Here is a 16,974-nt window from a genome sequence, read left to right on the forward strand (position 1 = left end):
GGAGGAGGTTTCTAGACAAGGAGGCTCTTGGGGTCTGCAGTTTGGGGAGAGTCCAGGAAGCTGAGTGATGGGAGAGGGTGTGGTCATGTGCTTCCATCTGTACGGGGAGGGGGTGTCGGGGGGCTGTGTCTGTGGTTGCACTCCCCTGGGGGCTGAAGCCGCGCATCTCCCTGCGTGTCAAACAGGCTGCGTGTCCGTGATTTGCCACATCTGTGTGTCCATGTCCACGGGAAGGGGTGTCGGAGGGGTGTCTGTGGGGGTGGCTTACACAGGCAGGTTCGTGGGTCTGTCTTACCCCTCCACCAGTGCCCCTCGGACTTTACCCTGAGCAGGTCTCAGCCGCAAGAGTGCCCAGAGTAGGGGTCAGCCCAGGTGGAAGAGGGGAGAGGGCAGGGCCCCCCACTGGCCTCCTCACGCAGACCAGGGGGTAGTTTCAGCTCCCTTGAACCCGTAACCTCTTCCAGCGCCATTTCATAGAAGGGGAAACTGATTACTCCAAGCGCCCCCTATAGGAGGCACATGTCCACATCCTGCCACAGTGCCGCTGCCCTTGATTCTTGAGCAAGTATTTATTGAGCACCTACTGTGTGCCAGCCATACAAAACCCAAGCGAGGCAGGTTGAGACAAAGTGCCCTCCCCATTTTAGTGGGGGATTCAGATACCAGGTGCATTCATTCCTACGGGGAGCAGGGCGAGTGGGAATGGATGCAGGACAGGCTGATGGGACGCCACGTTGGTTCAGGGAGGGCAGAGGGCCCCTCGTTTGAGCCAGAATGACCAGAAAGAGGCAGGCTGGAAGATCTGGGGCAAGAGTTCCGGGCCCAGGAAGCAGCAGGTGCAAAGGCCCGAGGTTTGTGGTGGCCAGAGGGGAGCACACAGGGCAACACGGAGTAGGCAAAGCCAACAAGATCTGATTCCTTCTGGAAGCCCCCGGCTCTGTGCACAGGGCAGGGGGCTGGAGGCTGGCTGAGGACAGGAGGTGACCGTCCAGGCGCTGGCCCCTACGGAGACCCGAGTACAGGGCAGAGGGGAGCAGGTGTTCCCGACCCCATCTCCAGTCCAGGGAGGTCCCTCTCTGAGACCCCAGGGGTGTCACACCTGGAGGGGGTCTTTGTTCCTGGGGGGGCCCATGTCCCTGGGGAGCACCTCATGGGAGGGCCTCGGCCCTAAGGGTGTAGTCATCGGGGGTCACATGGCCTGTCTGGTTATTGCTGTGTGACCTTGGGTAAGCGGCACCACTGATCTGAGCCTCGTGGCCCCATCTGTAGGGTGGGGGGCCTTCCTGCCAGGTGATGATGAGCATTTCAGGGGGGGAGTGTGGCGTGAAGCCTGCCCGCATTCCATAGGGGCGAGAAAGTGGCCACTGCTGGAGACGCAGATTTAAGCAAACAGGAGTCACTGTCATCATTCACGTGAGTCAGCAGGTCCTGTGCGTTCTGCATGCATCTGTCACTTGCCCAGCACCACAGCCTCACGGGCAGGGCTAACATAGTTCCTGATCTACAGCGGAAGAAACTGAGGTGCCCAGAAGAGTGACCAGGTGGAGGCACATGACCGCGGAGCCCAGAGCACCTGCTGTCTGTCCCCAGAGTCTGCAGGCCAGCTGCACACAGCTGGACGGGGCCTCGCCCTGGCCAAAGGCACTTCCAGACGATTCTCAAAATGAGGAAAGAATGAGAAGAAAACAGAGAAAAGCTGTCTGATCTTAGCAGCAGGGGAATCCCCCACCCCGAAACCACACAGACTCCATGGCATAGAAGCTGGCGGGCCAGCCGCAGACACGGGGTGACGATGACAAGTAAATGTCACTGGTGGCTGTCACTGTCCCGTGTGGGTGGGGCTGCTCCCACCTGCTGTGCGGATGTGGGTGATTCTCCAGCAAGAGGCCTGGCACCCCATACCTCCATAACCCCGGCCCCTGGTTCCACAAGCCAGGAGCTCCCCGAGGGAGGGCAGAAGGGAGGGGAGGGGGCCTTGGCTTATGCTGACCCCCTTCCCACCTTGGCCAAGTCTTCACTCAGGCAAACCCTGCCGGAGCCCCTCCTGGCGGCCCCTGTTGGCCTCCCTGCCTAAGCCTCAGTCACACCCTTTCAGGACCAAGGAGGAGCTCACTCCAGTCCCCCAGGCTGGCGTTTCTGTGTGTTTGGAGGTGCCAAGGAGCCCTGTCAGCAAAGGCTCATGCACACGGTTCTCTCATCCATGGGAGTTCAGCACTGACTCATGAAGACTTACAGGGCTTCCTCTCTGCAGGACCGGGCGCTGGATGCACCAGCTGAGTCCAATGATTTGTGTTTCTAGGGTTACAGTCTGCTGCACAGACAAGTAGTTAGTGGACAAGATAATGATAGTTTAAATGAGAACATTGAGGGGAGCCCATAGAATGATGGGGCTCCCCTAGACAAGTCTGTCTAGGACCTGAAGGTTGAGAAGACACTGTTTGCCTCTCCCCACTAGATGCACCTGTGATGGCTGGAGCTCCAGCAGCTTTTTTGGACTCTGAGGCTGGAAGCCAAAGGTTAATGAGTGGTGGGGTAAGAAAATAGGAGACACCCAAGTCCTTGAGGCTATCAGGCCAGCCACATCAAGCCCAGACTGATATGTACCCCAACTTGCATGTGTTCTTTATTGGCATTTTCTTATATGCAATTAAGTTAAATCTGAAGTGTTACAGTGGAAGGAGTTTGGATTTTACTGAAAGAGCAATAGGAATTACTGAAGGGTTTTGAGCAGGAGAGGAACGCAGTAATAACAGAGTCTCTCCTTGACTGAACATTAGTCAGACTTCTGTGAGCCCTGTGCTTGATGAGGTCTGACCTTGGGCTTCTGTCTGTCCTTGTGAGTCCACTTTTAACAAGAATCCTGCTAGGTCGGTTTGGCCAGAATCCCCCTACCCGCTGATGTTTCCTTTCAGTAATTTTCCATGCACTGCAGCCCCGCCCTGCCCCGCCCTGCTCCTTGGCTATAAATTCCCACTTGTCCTTGATGTATTTGGAATTGAGTTCAAACTTCCTCCCCCACTGCAAAACCCAATGGCAGTCGTCTCTACACCTCTCGAGAAAGTCCTGCCTTACTGTTTTAACAAGTGTCTTGAATAATTTTTTTGAACTTGATGCCTCTGAAAGAGCATGATGACTGCTGAGCAGAAAATTGGAGTGTGGGTGTGGTGCAGGGAGGAGGTTTCTGCTCCTGCGAGGCAGCTGAGACCCAGGTCATGGTGGGAAGACACGGAGACAGGTGGGTGGAGGAGGCTTCCACTTTGGAGGGAGGAGCCTTCACTTCATCCCCATTTCCAGCCTTTATCTGACTGCCATTCTTCTCAAAGATGAAGCTTTCTAATTGAGTCCCAGTGCATTTAGCCTGCTCTGACTAATCCCACCCTCCCTTTATACCTCTTGGTCCCAGGCCCACCAGACTCATCCCCTCCCCAAGGCCTTTGCTTGTGTTCTAATGACTCTCCCAAGAAAGTCCTTTCCAAATAAAGAGGGAAAAAAATCCTTTCCTTTGTTTAATTTCTGATCCTCTGGAAGCTCTCAGGTCCATCAGCACCACCCAGAGCAGGCTCTCTGGCTCCAGATGTCCCTGCAGAAGAGGGACATGGCGTGATCAGAGCCCCCCATTACAATGTAACACTCCAGGAAGCCTGTCAATGCTGGTTTTGTTTAGTCCAGAGCTGCAAACAGAGCTCATCAGCAATAAATATTTGTCCAACGGGTGGCTAGCTGGCTGGGAGGCAGCCATACTGAGCAGAGAATTTAGGCCAGAGCCCCTCATCAGCTGTTAGCTGGTCTGGCCACCAGCCAGAGTCATCTGATGGGGGAGACTCCAGCAGTGGCAATTTGGGAGAACTCCCAGGGCCTGTCCTGAGGGTGGGGCGCTCAGGGAGCCAGCAGGCTTATCAGGCCCACACAGGACTGCCTGTTATCACCCATCTACAGTCACTCCTCAGACACTGCTGGGGCCACTGCTTTGTATTTCTGGAGGCTCAGAGCCCAGCAGAGGCTCAGAGGACACACCCGGTGGGTACACCAGTAATGCCCCCAACTAGGCTGCGAATCTTGAGAGGCGTCAAAGAACCAGGAGGTTGAGAAGGGCTTTGGAGAGAGAAGAAAGGAAAGGGGAGGCTAATTCCAGCAGCCATTTCCAAACTCGAGGCTGGAGGGGGGCAGGGGCGCTGAAACAACAGATGTTTATTTGGCAGTGCTGGAGGCCACGATTCCAAGGTCCGGATCCAGGCGGAGGAGCCTCTTCCTGCTGGTAGATGGGGGTCTTCTGTGTCCTCAACGGTCACTTCTTTGTGCACGGGGAGAGGATGGAGGGCGGGCGGGAGGGGACAAGAGAAGCACTCAGAGCTGTGGGCTCCAGGGGGGACAGGGTTCGCCCCCCTCCTGGCCCTACCGACCCTGGCCATTTACAGGGTGCCTTCCTGCTTCCCAGCCCCGCAATAGCAACTCAGCCGGCCGCTCCCAACTCGCAGGGACCCCCCATGCTTCAGTTTCCTCTCCCATAAACGGAGAGAATAATCATTTACCCCCAGGCACAGAGGACGCAAGGGGAGTGGAAATTAAGAACAAAGTAGGGGCCTCCCTGGTGGCACAAGGGGTTAAGCACCGCACTAAGAAGCTGTTCACAGCCTCTGCAGCACGAGTTCGATCCCCCGCCGGCCAGGGAGCTACCCACATGGCACAGCAGACCCCTCCTGTCTCCCTGCTGCTCCCCTCAGCAGTGGATTTCAGTAGATCTGCCTGTTCTGCTCCCCGCTCTGTCTCTGGTGAGTCCTCTCACCCCCCACCCCCGCTGTACCCCAGCTCTTGTATGCACAAATAAATCCTTTTTTTAAAAAAAGAACAAAGCAAAGATGGGGAGAGAGAATGCAACCCACAGCCCCCCGCTCCTGTGCTGTTTTCCTTCCTTCCCCTCCTCTGTTCTTCGGTGGTTTGTTCCCCTCCGGCCATTCCTGCGTCTCCCCCAGTTACAGCCGCGGCGCCCCAAGTCCACCCGGACTCTGGAGCGAAGGTCGACCGGGGCCGGATCCCGCGCGCACGGTCGGGGGAGGACCCGCCGGGGCGCGAGGGCCGCTGCTCCCACTTTTCGCGGAGCTTCTGGCGGGGCGCTGCACCGGCGGGGGGCGCTGCCCCGCGCCCCCCGAGCTCCGCGCGCCCCGCGCCCGCCCGCCCCGCGCGGGACACAAAGGTCGGGCCGGCCCGCCCCGCCCCGCCCCGCCCCGCCCCGCCCCGCCCCGCCCCGCCCCGCCGCCCCGCCCCCGCCCCGGCCCGCCCCGCCCCGCTCCCGCCGGCCCGCCGGGCCCGCGACCCCATTGGCTGGGAGCCCCGGGGGCGTGGCCTCGGCGAGCCCGCCCCGCGGCCCCGCCCCTCCGGGCCCGTCTCGCAGTCCCCGCGCAGCCGCCGGCGGAGCCGAGCGGGTCTCCAGGTAGGAGCTTCTGGGCGCCGCGGCCCGGGGGCCCGCCGGGGGGGCTGGGCCGGCTCCTCCGCCGCTGCCCCGCCACCCTGCGCAGGGGCGCCCCGCCCGCCGCAGCCGGCCCCGGGCGGGGCGCCCGGCTGTGGGGACGCCCGGGCCGCCGCGGCCCGTCTCGGGGAGCGCGGGCTGCGCCTCGGGGCGGGGGTGTGGCCGCCGCGGCGGGACTCGGGGCGGCCGCCCGCGGCGCCTCCCGCCGGCCCGCCCGAGCTCTGCGTGCAGGGCGGGCCCCCCCCCGGCTGTCCCCTCGCGGCTGAGCCGAGCGGGGCGCGGCCCCGGAGTGGAGCCTCCCCGGGCCCCGGCGCCGGCGGGGGACCCCGGCCCGCGGAGGGGGAGCGTCCCGGCGCCGCGCGATTGGCCGCGGGCGCGGGAGGAGGAGCCGCTGCCCGGGGGCGCCGGGACGGGGGCCCGCAGCCGGCGGAGAACTTCCCCGCGCGCAGCTCGGGTGTCGGCGCCGGAAGCCCGGGCCCCTGGGCTCTGCCGGGGGAGGCCCGGCCCGGCCTCGGCGCCGGGGGCTGAGCCGGGCGGGCGCGGAGACGTGCGCCCCGCGCGCCCCGCTTCTCCTCGGCGGGCACCCCGCAGGGGGCGGCCCTCGCGTCCCCCCGCCGCGGGCGAGGGGGGCGGAGGCGAGCACCCCGCGCCGGCCGGGCCGTGGGCTCCGGCTCTGCTGCCTTTGCAAGTTTATCTCTGGCCCCTGCGCCCCCCGCCCTGCCCCGCCGCCCCCTCGCCGCCCCGAAGCCGGAGGGGGCTTGTGACAAATGGCGCCAGCGACCCGCGGCGTGAGGCCGCGCCCCGTGTGCGGGGCCGTCGGGCCCCACGTTGCAGCGGAGCCTCTGCCGGCGCCCCCAACCCGCCCGCGCCAGCCCCCGCGCCAGGCCTCGCTCCCGGGGGCGCGGCTGGGAACCCCCGGGGCTCCCGCTTCTCTCTCCCCCGCGGCCTCGGTGACGGGGTTCCCCAGGCTGACCGCTCCCCCCAACAGCCGCGCGGCCCCGGGAGCGAGCCCCCCCATAGCTCTCGGGACGGGGTACGCGGAGCTGGCGCGCAGCCCGGGCTCGGGCCCCGGGGGCGACGGCGCATCCCCGCTGGCGGGGGCCGGTTTCTCTTTGTTCCCCGCTCGGGGAGCGGGGCGGCTGCCCCGTCGCGGGGCTGGAGTGGGGGGCTCGCTCGCGGCCGCCTCGGGCCGGCCCTGGCAGCCCCAGGGCTCAGCTTCAGCCTGCGGGTGCGCTCCGGGCCTGGGGTGCCCCCGCCGCTGCCCTGGACAGACGCGCGAACTGAGGCGCCGCCTGGGGCCGTGGGGTGAGGCGGGCGCCTGACCTGAACCCCCGGAGCGCCGGCCCCCGGGTCCCGGCGGGAACCCCGGGGCGGCTCGCGGGGCGGGCGGCGGGAGCTGGGGCGCCCGGGGGGCTCCTCCCCGGCCGGCCGCACCGTCGGGGGTGCCAGCGGGGTCGCCGGCCGCCTCGGGGTCCCGGCACGCTCGCGGGTCCTGGGGTCCAGCGGCCCCGGCACGGAGGGCAGCTCGCAGCCGGGCTGGGGCTCCAGCCGTGCGCCCGCCGGGCTCGTGTTTGTCTCGCGGTGGGCGCCGCGGGCTCCGGTAGGGGCACGGGGAGGGCGCGGCCCCGCCCCTCGGGCCCCGGGGCTCCCCGCCCCTCCTCCCGCTGCCCCCCCAGCCGGCTCTGTCCGGAACAGTGATGGAGAGAGGCCGACCCAGAGCCCCCGGGCCTCGGGCTCCCCCGGCCTCTCCAGCCCCCGGCAACACCCCCCCCCCAAGTCTGGAGTCAGCTGACCCGCTGCTCGGGGCTCCCGGGGCTCCCGCAGGGGAGCAGGGGTCTCTGCCTCGGGAGAGGAGGAGCAGGGTGCTTTGGGGTAACTGTGACTCATCTGGAGTTTCAACCCCCAGTTTCCGCTCCACCCTCTTACACGGGTCCAGCCAGCCCAGCCGCCCCCTGCAGGGAGGTGGGCAAGTGGTCGGCCCAGCCACTCTGCGCCCCAGACGCCCCCAGACGCTCAGGCCCCAGAACCTTCCAGCGGCATCAGAGCCTGCACTTGTCGCCATTCCCAGGGGTTTGTGGGGCGCTGGGAGGGGAGCACGCCCTGTGGGGTTCACCTGCTGCCCTGAGCCCCCACACAGCCTGCGCTGGCGCTGCCCCCGCCCGGCCCACAGGTGTGGGGACACCCCAGCCCGCGCCTGGCCGGGCTCCAGGAGCCTGTTTCGGAGTCGGCGGGGACAGGTGGGGCTGTGCCTGCGGAGGATGAAGCGCCCCGGCCTCGGCCTCAGGCACCTCTGGGAGCTCGCAGGAACCAAAACCCTCTTGATAACTTGCTGCCAGCCCCGCCCCCAGTGGCACCGCCCACTCTGCTTGATGGGGGGCTTTCCCGCGGAGGGGGCAGGAGGAGGGCCCCAGGGGCTCCTCAGCATCAGTGACAGCCCCGGACATGGGGGCGGCTTGGGGGGGCTTGGCAGTGCAGAGCCTGGCGCCAGCTGAACTCCCGGCCCTCCCGCAGCCTGTGGAAAATTCCCAGGCTATTTTGGGCTGAGGCCCCTTTGGGTGCCTTCTCCCAGGACGGAGGTCCTGCCGACACCCCTCCCTGGGGCAGGCGGGAATGGGGCGGGGGAGCAAGGCCGGCCGCTCATCTCCGCGGACCCCCTGCTTGAGAGCGGAGCCCCCCATCCGTAGCATCTGCCGGCCGGCCGGGCAGGTCCTCCGTGACCGGGCCGCAGGCCCTGCTCGCCCACCACCGCGCCGCCCGCCCGCTCGTGCACAGACGGTGACTCAGACGGCAGCAGGAGGAACCTGCTTGGGATTTTGACTTTTCATCCTTCCCCTCTGGCCCGGCACTGGGGAGCTGGGCCGAGGCGGGGTCAGCCCGAGGTCACGGGCGACAGGAGGCCTGCAGGCTGTGGCCAGCGGCGCCGTGTCCGGGGAGGGGCGGGCCGGCCGCTCTCCACAGAGGGCTGTGAGCAGGGGTGAGGGACTGAGCAGGGGTGAGGCAGGCGGCCTGAGCCGGGGCTGGGGGGTGAGGCATTTGCACCTGCCATCCTTTCAGCTTGAGGGGGGCGCTCGGTGGGACCCCATTATAAGAGCAGGTGTGTACTGGGCATGAAATGAGCTGGGGTGTGAAGTGCTGGGAACACCGGCAGCCCCCGGGTGCTGCTCCTGTGGCCCCGGGAGCGCCCCCTTCTAGGACACGCACTCCCAGGACAGGAATGCTGGTCTGGGGTTCCCGCGCTTAGCGGAAGGCCAGGAGCAGCTCCTTGCCCAGGACGTGGCATTCTTTTTTTTTTTTTTTTTTTTTTTTTTTTTTTTTTAATAGAGGCATTTTTTTTTTTTTTTATTTATTTATTTGTTTGTTTGTTTGTTTTGTTTATACATGCACTGGGTACAGTCAGAAGAGCGGGAGGGTGAGAGAATTCACCAGAGCCAGAGCGAGGAGCAGAGCAGGCAGAAGGACTGAAGTACACTGCTGAGGGGAGCAGCGGGCGGCAGGAGAGGTCTGCGCGCCATGTGGGACCCTCCTCCAGTGGCAGGGGAGAAGCCGGGGATCGAACCGGCGCCGCAGAGGTCGCGGGCAGCTTCGCAACCCAGCGCTCAACCGCTGCGCCACCGGGGAGGCCCCAGGACGTGGCATTCTTTAAGGTTCTCCGGTGGCTGCAAGTGCTCCCTGTCTGCTGGGGGCCTGGTGCCGCCCACCAGGCTGTGCACACACATGGGGGGTGTGTGGGTGCAGACTCACACACACACCCCCCTGTGCACACACCATGCACATGTGCACAGCCAGGCATGCATGCACACTGCACGCACAGCACGCACAGCACGGCAGCCGGGACATGCCTGGCGTGTGGCATTTGGCCCCAGGCCTGGCCCTGCCTCCTCCCCAGTCCTGCCGGGAGAGCAGGTGCTCGTGGGACGACCTGCTGGAGTCAGTGGCTGGGGCCTCCCATCTGTATGTATGTGCTGGGGGGCAGCCGTGGAGCCCCGGAGCTGGCCCCTGGGTGCTGGCTGCCTCTCCAGCCACTCTCTTCCTTACAGCTGGACTTTGAGCCTGGCTCCCCCACACAAAGGCCATTCACTCCGCCTCTCTGTGGGCCGGGGGTGGGGCGAGCTGGCCGGGCGGGCCTGCTCCAGCTGCTGCAGCCCAGCTGTGGGGCAGGAAGCCATGAGGGTGGGGGGTTAATGAGTCTCCTGAGCAGCTCCCCTCCCCTAGCTTTTGCGCTTTGTGCCTCAGTTTCTCCTCTCCCCTGCCGGACTGGCCAGGTACTGAACTCACAGCAAGGGGGTGGGAATGCTCCTGGTGGGGGAGTCTGGGTCACCCCCTGCTCTGTGCCAGCCTCGGTGCTGCCCGGGAGACGTAGAGGGACCAGAGCTACCCTCCCAGGGCGAGCCATGGAGCTCATGGTTTCTGTGGCACCTGCGAGGGATTGCGAGTGTCTGGGGCGTCGAGGCTGGGGCGAGGAGAGGGCGGGGCTTCATTAACCCAGGAGACAGGCAGGGTATGGGGCCTGGGACAGACTCGAGTGGGTGTGAAGAAAGGAAGACGTGGTGGAGAGGAGGAGGATGGTGTGTCATTACCCTGCCTCTCACCCCTCCACCCCCACCCCTCACCCCTCCTGCCCCCACCCTGTCACCCCTCCTGCCCCCACCTCTCTCCCTTCCACCCGCCTTGCTCTCGCCCCCGCCAGCCCCAGCGCCCACTCAAGGTCTCCTGGCCAGTGCAGTCACCTGCGTCCTCAGCAACGTCAGGGCCTTTGCACTGGCTGTTTCCCCTACTCAGGAGAGCGCCCCTGTTTCTCGATGGTGAGCTCTTTCTTACAGTTTAGGGCCCAGCTTCCCCCCCCCTCGAGTGGCACCCCCACACCGTGGGCTTTGAATCTCCTGTGTACCCTTGGGAGCCTGTGATGACCTTGCTCAGTGCTCCTTCACCTGGCTCCAGATCATCCCTCCTCCCCAGTGCCACAATCAGGACTTGGCACGTGTTTGTTGAATGACTTTATGGTGACATTATATCAGCGATGGTAGCTGGCAGCCGCTGCTTACTTGCCTGGGCCGTCGCCGTGCCCAGCGCTCGGCGGGCGTCGATTCAATCAGCTTCACGACGATGCTGTGCAGCCAGGACGAGTACAGCCTCCCTCTTGGATGCAGAAACCGAGACCCAGGGAGCTTAAGTAACTTGTGGAAGATCACGAAGCCGGAAAGGGGTGGGGTTTGAGTCAGAGGGACCTGACTCCGGAGGAAAGCAGGGAGGCTTTGGGTGAAGCGGGGAGGGCAGTTCCCGGCCTGGCCTGGTGATGCCAGGTCCCTGTGGCCCCACCTGCTGTCCTGGGAGGCCTGGGCTGTCCTCTGCCCAGAACCCTGCGCTTTGGAACATTCTAGGACTCTATGACCTGTGCTGGCGGGTTGTGCTGGAGCCCTGACCCCCAGCCCAGCGGCCAGGGCCTTTATGAGGTGGGGGCGCCCCGCACTGGCGGTCCTCCCAGCCGTGGCTGTACCTGAGCAGAGGAGGGTCGGGAGGTGGCTATGTCACTTCCTCCAGAAGGCCAGTTGGCCCCCTCCCTGTCCGGCCCGTCAGAACTGAAGCTCGACAGGGAAGTGTGGAGGCCTGGGGGGGACTGAGGCGGTGTGGGGGTGGGAGAGAGGTTTGTCCTCTTGGGAGGAGGTCGCCCTTTTCTTGGGGGGCTTGGGCATTACTGGGAGGTGCAGCTTGAAAACTCAGTGCCCTGGGGCCACAAAGCTTCTGTAAATGGGGAAGTGGGGCGGTGAACTGGGGGTGCAGGGGTGTCAGCTGCTGGTCTTTTGAAGGGTAGCCGGACACCTGGGTTAGGAGGCAGGCTCCGGATGCTGAAAAGTCGGGCTTGCCTTTTCAAGTTGAAAACCCCGGGGAGAGACCAAAAACCCACTTTGGGGGGGGGCTGCTTCTGACCTCCCCCCGTGAACCTGCCGGAGGCTCAGTGAGGCCCCGTTTTCTGGCGGGCAAGTGTTGCTTGCCCTCCACTCCCACCCCAGGTTCCCATCACCAGCCCCCAGCAGGTGCTGAGCGGCGCCCACTGAGCCCCCCACCTTGCAGAGAGGGGTGGATCCTAGAGGGGGAAAAGGGCTGGTCCAAGCTCCCCCTCACCGCTTCCCGGCTTTGCTCTTTCCTCCTGACCTGCAGCCACGCCCGGCTGGAGGGGGCCTCGGTGGTCACCTGCTCCGTCTCGATTGGGCCCCCTGCCTGGCCTGTGCATGTGAGGGCCCCCCAACCCGTCTGCCCAGGCTCTGAGCTCTCTGAGGACGCTGGGTGGCGCCCCCTTCTGTCTGGCCCTTGGTGGGGGTGTGTTGTGTGGCCAGACTCTGGGGAGCTGGCACGGAGGCCCCTGTCCTCCCCCACCAGGGGCTGGGCGTGGGGACACAGAGGGTCCAACGGCCCCTGTCACGGGGGTCTGGCCCTCCAAGCAGAGCTGTGATAGAGGGGGGCCCCCCCACAGCCCCCTGTGGGGGGTCCCGGAAGCCCCGAGACAGTGGGGGAGGCAGGCGCGTCTCTGGAGAAGTGACCCGGGGCCTGCCTCCCGCCAGGAGAGCACCGGGGGCAGGCACAGACCCGCGGGCCCTGGGGTGCGAGAGCTGCTGAGAGCCCCCCGTCTCCCTCCAGGTCAGCCATGTCATCTGAGCCACCTCCGCCGTCGCAGCCTACGGTCGGGCTGCTGGACACCCAGCGGGCCCACGAGCGCTCGCCGTCCCCCCTCCGCGGCAACGTGGTCCCCAGCCCGCTGCCCACGCGCCGGACACGGACCTTCTCTGCGTGAGTCTCGGGCTCTGGGGAGGGTTCCCGAGACTGGCTGAGCCCCGGGGCCTCTGGGTCTCAGTGTCCCTGTCTGTCAAATGGGGAGACTTGGGGTTGGCGTCAGGCGGTGGGAAACTGGGGCGGCACCGCTTAAGCTCTGGAGGGTACCCCAGGCCCACGTGAGCCTCTGAGGCGCTGAACTGTGGGGTGGGGTTGCAGCAGTTACTGGGGATCCCTGGGCTTGACCCCCGCACAAGACCCCCCCCACACCTCACCTCCTTGGACCTTGACGTCCTCAGGCATGAGAGGGGCGGCACGGGGTGCCGGGGGGCCGCGGGGAGCCAGCCCGCACTGAGCACAGGCTGCGCGGGCACTAGCCTTGGAGGGGCGTTCCCAGGACTTGTAGTCCGGCACCCTCAGTTTCCAGATGGGGAACTGACTCTTGAGAAAATGTGCCAGGGTCGTGCAAAGTCACTCTTTTTTTTAAGTTATATAGCTATATTTGAGATTTGTTTTATTTTTGTGTAGAAGAGCCGGGGTGTAGGCCAGAATTAGAGGGGAGTGAGCAGATTCACCAGAGACAGAGTGGGGAGCAGAACAGGCGGATGTACTCAGATCCACTGCAGAGGGGAGCAGGGGGGAGCCAGGAGAGGTCTGCTGCGCCATGTGGGTAGCTCCGTGGCCGGGCTGGGAACTCAGGCCGTCGTGGTGACAGTGCTGAGACTCAAGCCCTCAGCCAGCAGGGCGGCCCCTGAGTCGCTCTTGCTGGCGTCTGTGTGAAGGTTCCTGGAGCTGTGCAGTGCGCAACCTGCCCGGTTGTACCCGGCTACCCTGGCCAGGGTGCCCTGGGGCGCAGCTGTGGGTGGAGGCTGGGGGAGCCCCAGGAGAGTGGGGGCCTCTCACGCCTGCCCCCTCTGTCAGGACGGTGCGAGCTTCCCAGGGTCCCGTCTACAAAGGAGTCTGCAAATGCTTCTGTCGATCCAAGGGCCACGGCTTCATCACCCCGGCTGATGGCGGCCCCGACATCTTCCTGCACATCTCTGAGTGAGTCAGGGCTGGTCTGGGCGTCTGCGGCTGAGCGACTCCGGGTGGGGCTGGGAATCGGCCGGGCAGTGTGTCTGGGGCTGCAGCGGCGTCCAGGCAGCGTGGGCCTGAGCGACCATGTGCGTGAGTGGGTGGGGAGGGGCGTCCCTCTGAGTTGGAGGAGCTGTGTTTGGTCTGGGGGCTGGTTTCCTGCTCTGTGCCCCGGGCAGCGGCCTAGTGAGGCTGGGGGTTGCCGGACCCTCTGCTCCAGGAAGGAAGTTTGAGGCTGGACCTGTCCTGCCACTTGCTCACTGACGTTCTTCCTTCCTTCCTTCCCGTGTGTCTGGAAACCGGGGCGGGGTGGAGGGGGGCCTGGGTGCGACCCACCCATCCTAGGCCTCGGGGCTGGATGTGTCCTGCAGCTGGTGCTTCTCTTCCCATCGCAGGAAGCCCTCAGATATGAGGGGCTTTCTCCGGCACCCCACCCCTGCCCCAGGCTTGGGTCTCAGCTCTCCGTCTTTCATTTCAGTCCACGGCAGGCAAAGTCCTGATCCCACACAGCAGATCTGAAACCATGTTTTGGAAACAGGATTCTGTGGCAATTGCCTGCAGTGACAAGGGTTGCCCCACTCCTCTGCCCCAGCATTCTCACATGTCAGGTCTTAGACAGGTTCTCCATGCTGCCGAGATGTGCGAAAGACGCTGGGGAACCGCACCTTGTAAGAGAGCACCCCTGAGCGTGTGCACGTGTAGTCCAGCTGGCCTCCTTCCAGAAAGAGCTTGTAGGGTTCACGCGGCTATACACAGTTCAGTGTGAACGCTGAGCAAGGAAAACGTGGAAGCGGGGGGCCAGTTAAGAAAGGTGGAGGCACTGCGATGTCAGGTTCCACTGCCAGAAGCAGGCTGCGTGTTTATTCCTGAGCTTCCTGGCGGCCAAGTCAAAGAGGGAAGCACCACCTGCTGTAGGAGTCTTTAGTCAACAGACCAGTTCCGGGGGAGCTGGCCTGCCCTGTGTTCAGGATCTGAAGGGGATTTCCTGGGGTCTTGTCCAGGGGGCATCAGGATGGGCACCTCACCATGATGGGGGAGATGGTGACTCGGGTCCTCTAGAAGGTAAGGGCACCTCCCCAGGGGTGTTCACAAGGGTGAGGACCTTTCCTGGAACTAGCTTGAACCAGGAAAAGGACTTTCTGGAAGGCTTCTGGGGTGTCCGGGCGGGCGTGCTGCGGGAGCTCAGGCCACCTTGGCTCTGATTCTCGTTCCTCTCTGGCTCAGTCAGGCAAACCCTGTACCTCCATCCCAGGGCCACGGTGCCCACGCTGAGCGCGCAGTGGGGGTGCACACAGGTGGCTGAGCCCTGCCTGTCTCAGCATCCCAAGTCCCAGGGAAGGCCGGATGGGGTCAGGCCGCATGGCGCCCTCTGGTGGCAGGGCCGGGAGGCTGCCCCAGGCCCTCTGAGCTGAGGGGCTGGTGTTCTGGGCCAGAGTGGGCGGGGGTTCTGCTGGGCGCTGGGTGCTGAGTGCCCTCTTGGCCCGCAGTGTGGAAGGCGAGTACGTGCCGGTGGAAGGCGACGAGGTCACCTACAAGATGTGCTCCATCCCGCCCAAGAATGAGAAGCTGCAGGCCGTGGAGGTGGTCATCACCCACCTGGCGCCGGGCACCAAGCACGAGACCTGGTCTGGACACGTCGTCAGCTCCTAGGCCTCGCCGGAAGCACCTCTCCTCCGGTGCCCGGGGACTTCGGGGGCAGGAGGAGGCAGGCCAGGACTGGAGACCACATGGTCCCTTCGGAGCGGCTCCTGGAGGAAGGGGCGCGGGGGGCAGGCATGGGCGCGCCCGGCCACCAGGACCGCCTCTGACTGCTGCAACAACTCTCACCATCTGGAAAACATTAAAAGCATTTGAAAAGGAGGTGCCATCTGGTGGCTGAGTGGAGGGGCCAACCCCAGCCCAGGGGGGCAGGTGGCGCTTCCCCCGCTGCCCTGAGGCTCAGCCCACAGAGTGGAGGTGCAGAGTGTCCAGTCTGACCAGGGGCAGGGAGTGGCCCCCGCGAGTTCCCGGCATCGGTTGGCATCAGTTGGCATCAGTTTCCACCAGCCGCCACCCGTCTCTTGTGTCTCTGGGCTGGGCAGAGGCGCTTTCAGCTCCCAGGGGGCTGGCTGCAGCGGGTGGGGAGCGGGGATGTTGGGGGGGTGTAGGGGCAGGACAGGGAGGACACAGGGCAGGTTTTCTGACCCAGCAGACCGGGTCAAGGAGGAGTCAGGGTCCTCAGTGGCTTTTGCAGGTCTTTTATTGGGATTTACCAGGCACACGGCAGGCAGGGGTGCTGGGGGGCCTGGAGGCTGGCAGGCCTCCCAGCCCCCAGCAGGTCTTCATCTCTCTGGGCTCTCCGGCCTTCTCTCGTGTTCCCTCTGCTCTGCTCTCCTGCTTCTGTTCGTTCTCGGCTTCTCCTGGCGTCCCCGTGACGCCGCCCTTAAAAGCCCAGTCTCGGCCCAGGTGAATCCCATCTCCCTAGGCCCACCCCCTGCTCCAGGTGCCGCCCTCAGGCCTGCATTCGGGACCGCAAGGATCCATCATCTCCTGATGGCGGGAGGGCAGAAAAGCCTGATGCTGTCACCTTACCCTACAGGGGGTCACAGCGGGGTGTAAGGTCACAGTGTTGGGAGCCCTGAGCCCACCGGCCCTGGCTCAGCTGGCCGCATCCCCTCCTCCGGGGCGGGCCGGGAGCGGGAGGGGCTTTGTCTAAAAACACCTGTTGGCGTCCACGGTCCCCGCCGGAGAGAGGACGCTCGCTCGGGCCGGCCTGCTGAAGTCCCAAGGTGAAGGGGAGAAGCCCCTCTGGGGGAGGGGGCTGTCCTGAAAACGGGGGCTAAGGCATGCTTAGTTTTGCTTCTAAACCGCTCGCGTCTCCCCCAGGGCCAGCTGTTTGCCCTTGGCTCAGGCCGGAGCATCGCCATTTCCAGTGAACAGGCCCTCGGGAGCTGATGTGCTGGGGTTGGCTTGGAACAGCGGGAGTAGCTGGGCCCTTTGCTTTGAAGTGCGAGGCCTCTGTGGAGCCCGGGCTCCGCTGGCGGCGCTGGCTTGGGCTCGAGGGCTGGCGGCGGCAGAGAGACTGGCTCTCGGGTCCGTGGCCTGGTCATCCAGCCTCGGGGCTTCAGCGAGGGGGGTGCAGGCTGGAGGCGCCTGGCTGTGACGGGTGGTTTCGCCATCGGCAAGGAGGCCTTGGGTGCCGCCGGCGCGGTGGGACCTGTCCTCGCCCCGGGTGGCTGACCCCCCTCCTGCCCTCGCTGGGCTCTGCCTCCCGCCGGGGCCCAGCCGGGCTCCACTCCAGCCTGCGGCTCCCCAGGTGGCCCCTGGAGGCCCGGCGACCCGGCTTCACCCCCAACTCCCTGAGGGCCTGTGCTGGCCTTGGCGTGATGTGGGGCTCCCTGTGACCCCACCGGGTCCTCCGTCAGTGGTGGGCAGGTGGAAATCAGGTGACCGGGGCGCCCTCTGCAAGTGGCTCCAGCTGTGTCCTCGCGCGGCCACAGCCTTTTCAGTCGAGTATGTGAGAAACGCGGGGCCCCGCCGTGCTTCGACGCCGGTCTCCACTCCCAGGACGTGGGGCTCTGGGAGGACTGGGGGATGCTGGCCTCAGAGACGGAGCTGGGGGTGTCTAGGGGGCTGAACCCAGACCTCCCCAGCCTCTTAGCTCCTGTGCGAGGAAGCTGCGGGCCTGTTCC

The 16,974-nt window shown here is 65.0% G+C and overlaps 1 protein-coding gene across 1 annotated transcript; it reads left to right on the forward strand.

The window, feature by feature from the left end:
• Positions 1-5,397: 5,397 nt before the first annotated feature.
• On the forward strand, positions 5,398-15,189 carry CARHSP1 (calcium regulated heat stable protein 1). The gene is made up of 4 exons (XM_037507623.2): positions 5,398-5,428; positions 12,098-12,247; positions 13,151-13,273; positions 14,791-15,189. Exons 2-4 carry the CDS (start codon positions 12,105-12,107, stop codon positions 14,951-14,953), a joined length of 429 nt encoding a protein of 142 aa, XP_037363520.1. The 5' UTR covers positions 5,398-5,428; positions 12,098-12,104; the 3' UTR covers positions 14,954-15,189.
• The last annotated feature ends 1,785 nt before the right edge of the window (positions 15,190-16,974 follow it).

Source organism: Talpa occidentalis, unplaced genomic scaffold, assembly GCF_014898055.3.
Source record: "Talpa occidentalis isolate TD23 unplaced genomic scaffold, MPIMG_talOcc4v2.1 talOcc4.12, whole genome shotgun sequence".
Lineage (NCBI taxonomy): Eukaryota > Metazoa > Chordata > Mammalia > Eulipotyphla > Talpidae > Talpa > Talpa occidentalis.

Coding starts and splice junctions, on each gene's coding strand:
- CARHSP1 (XM_037507623.2), top strand. CDS start 12,105: ATGTCATCTGAGCCACCTCCGCCGTCGCAGCCTACGGTCGGGCTGCTG. Junction 12,248..13,150: donor CGGACACGGACCTTCTCTGC/GTGAGTCTCGGG, acceptor CCCCTCTGTCAG/GACGGTGCGAGCTTCCCAGG. Junction 13,274..14,790: donor ATCTTCCTGCACATCTCTGA/GTGAGTCAGGGC, acceptor CTTGGCCCGCAG/TGTGGAAGGCGAGTACGTGC.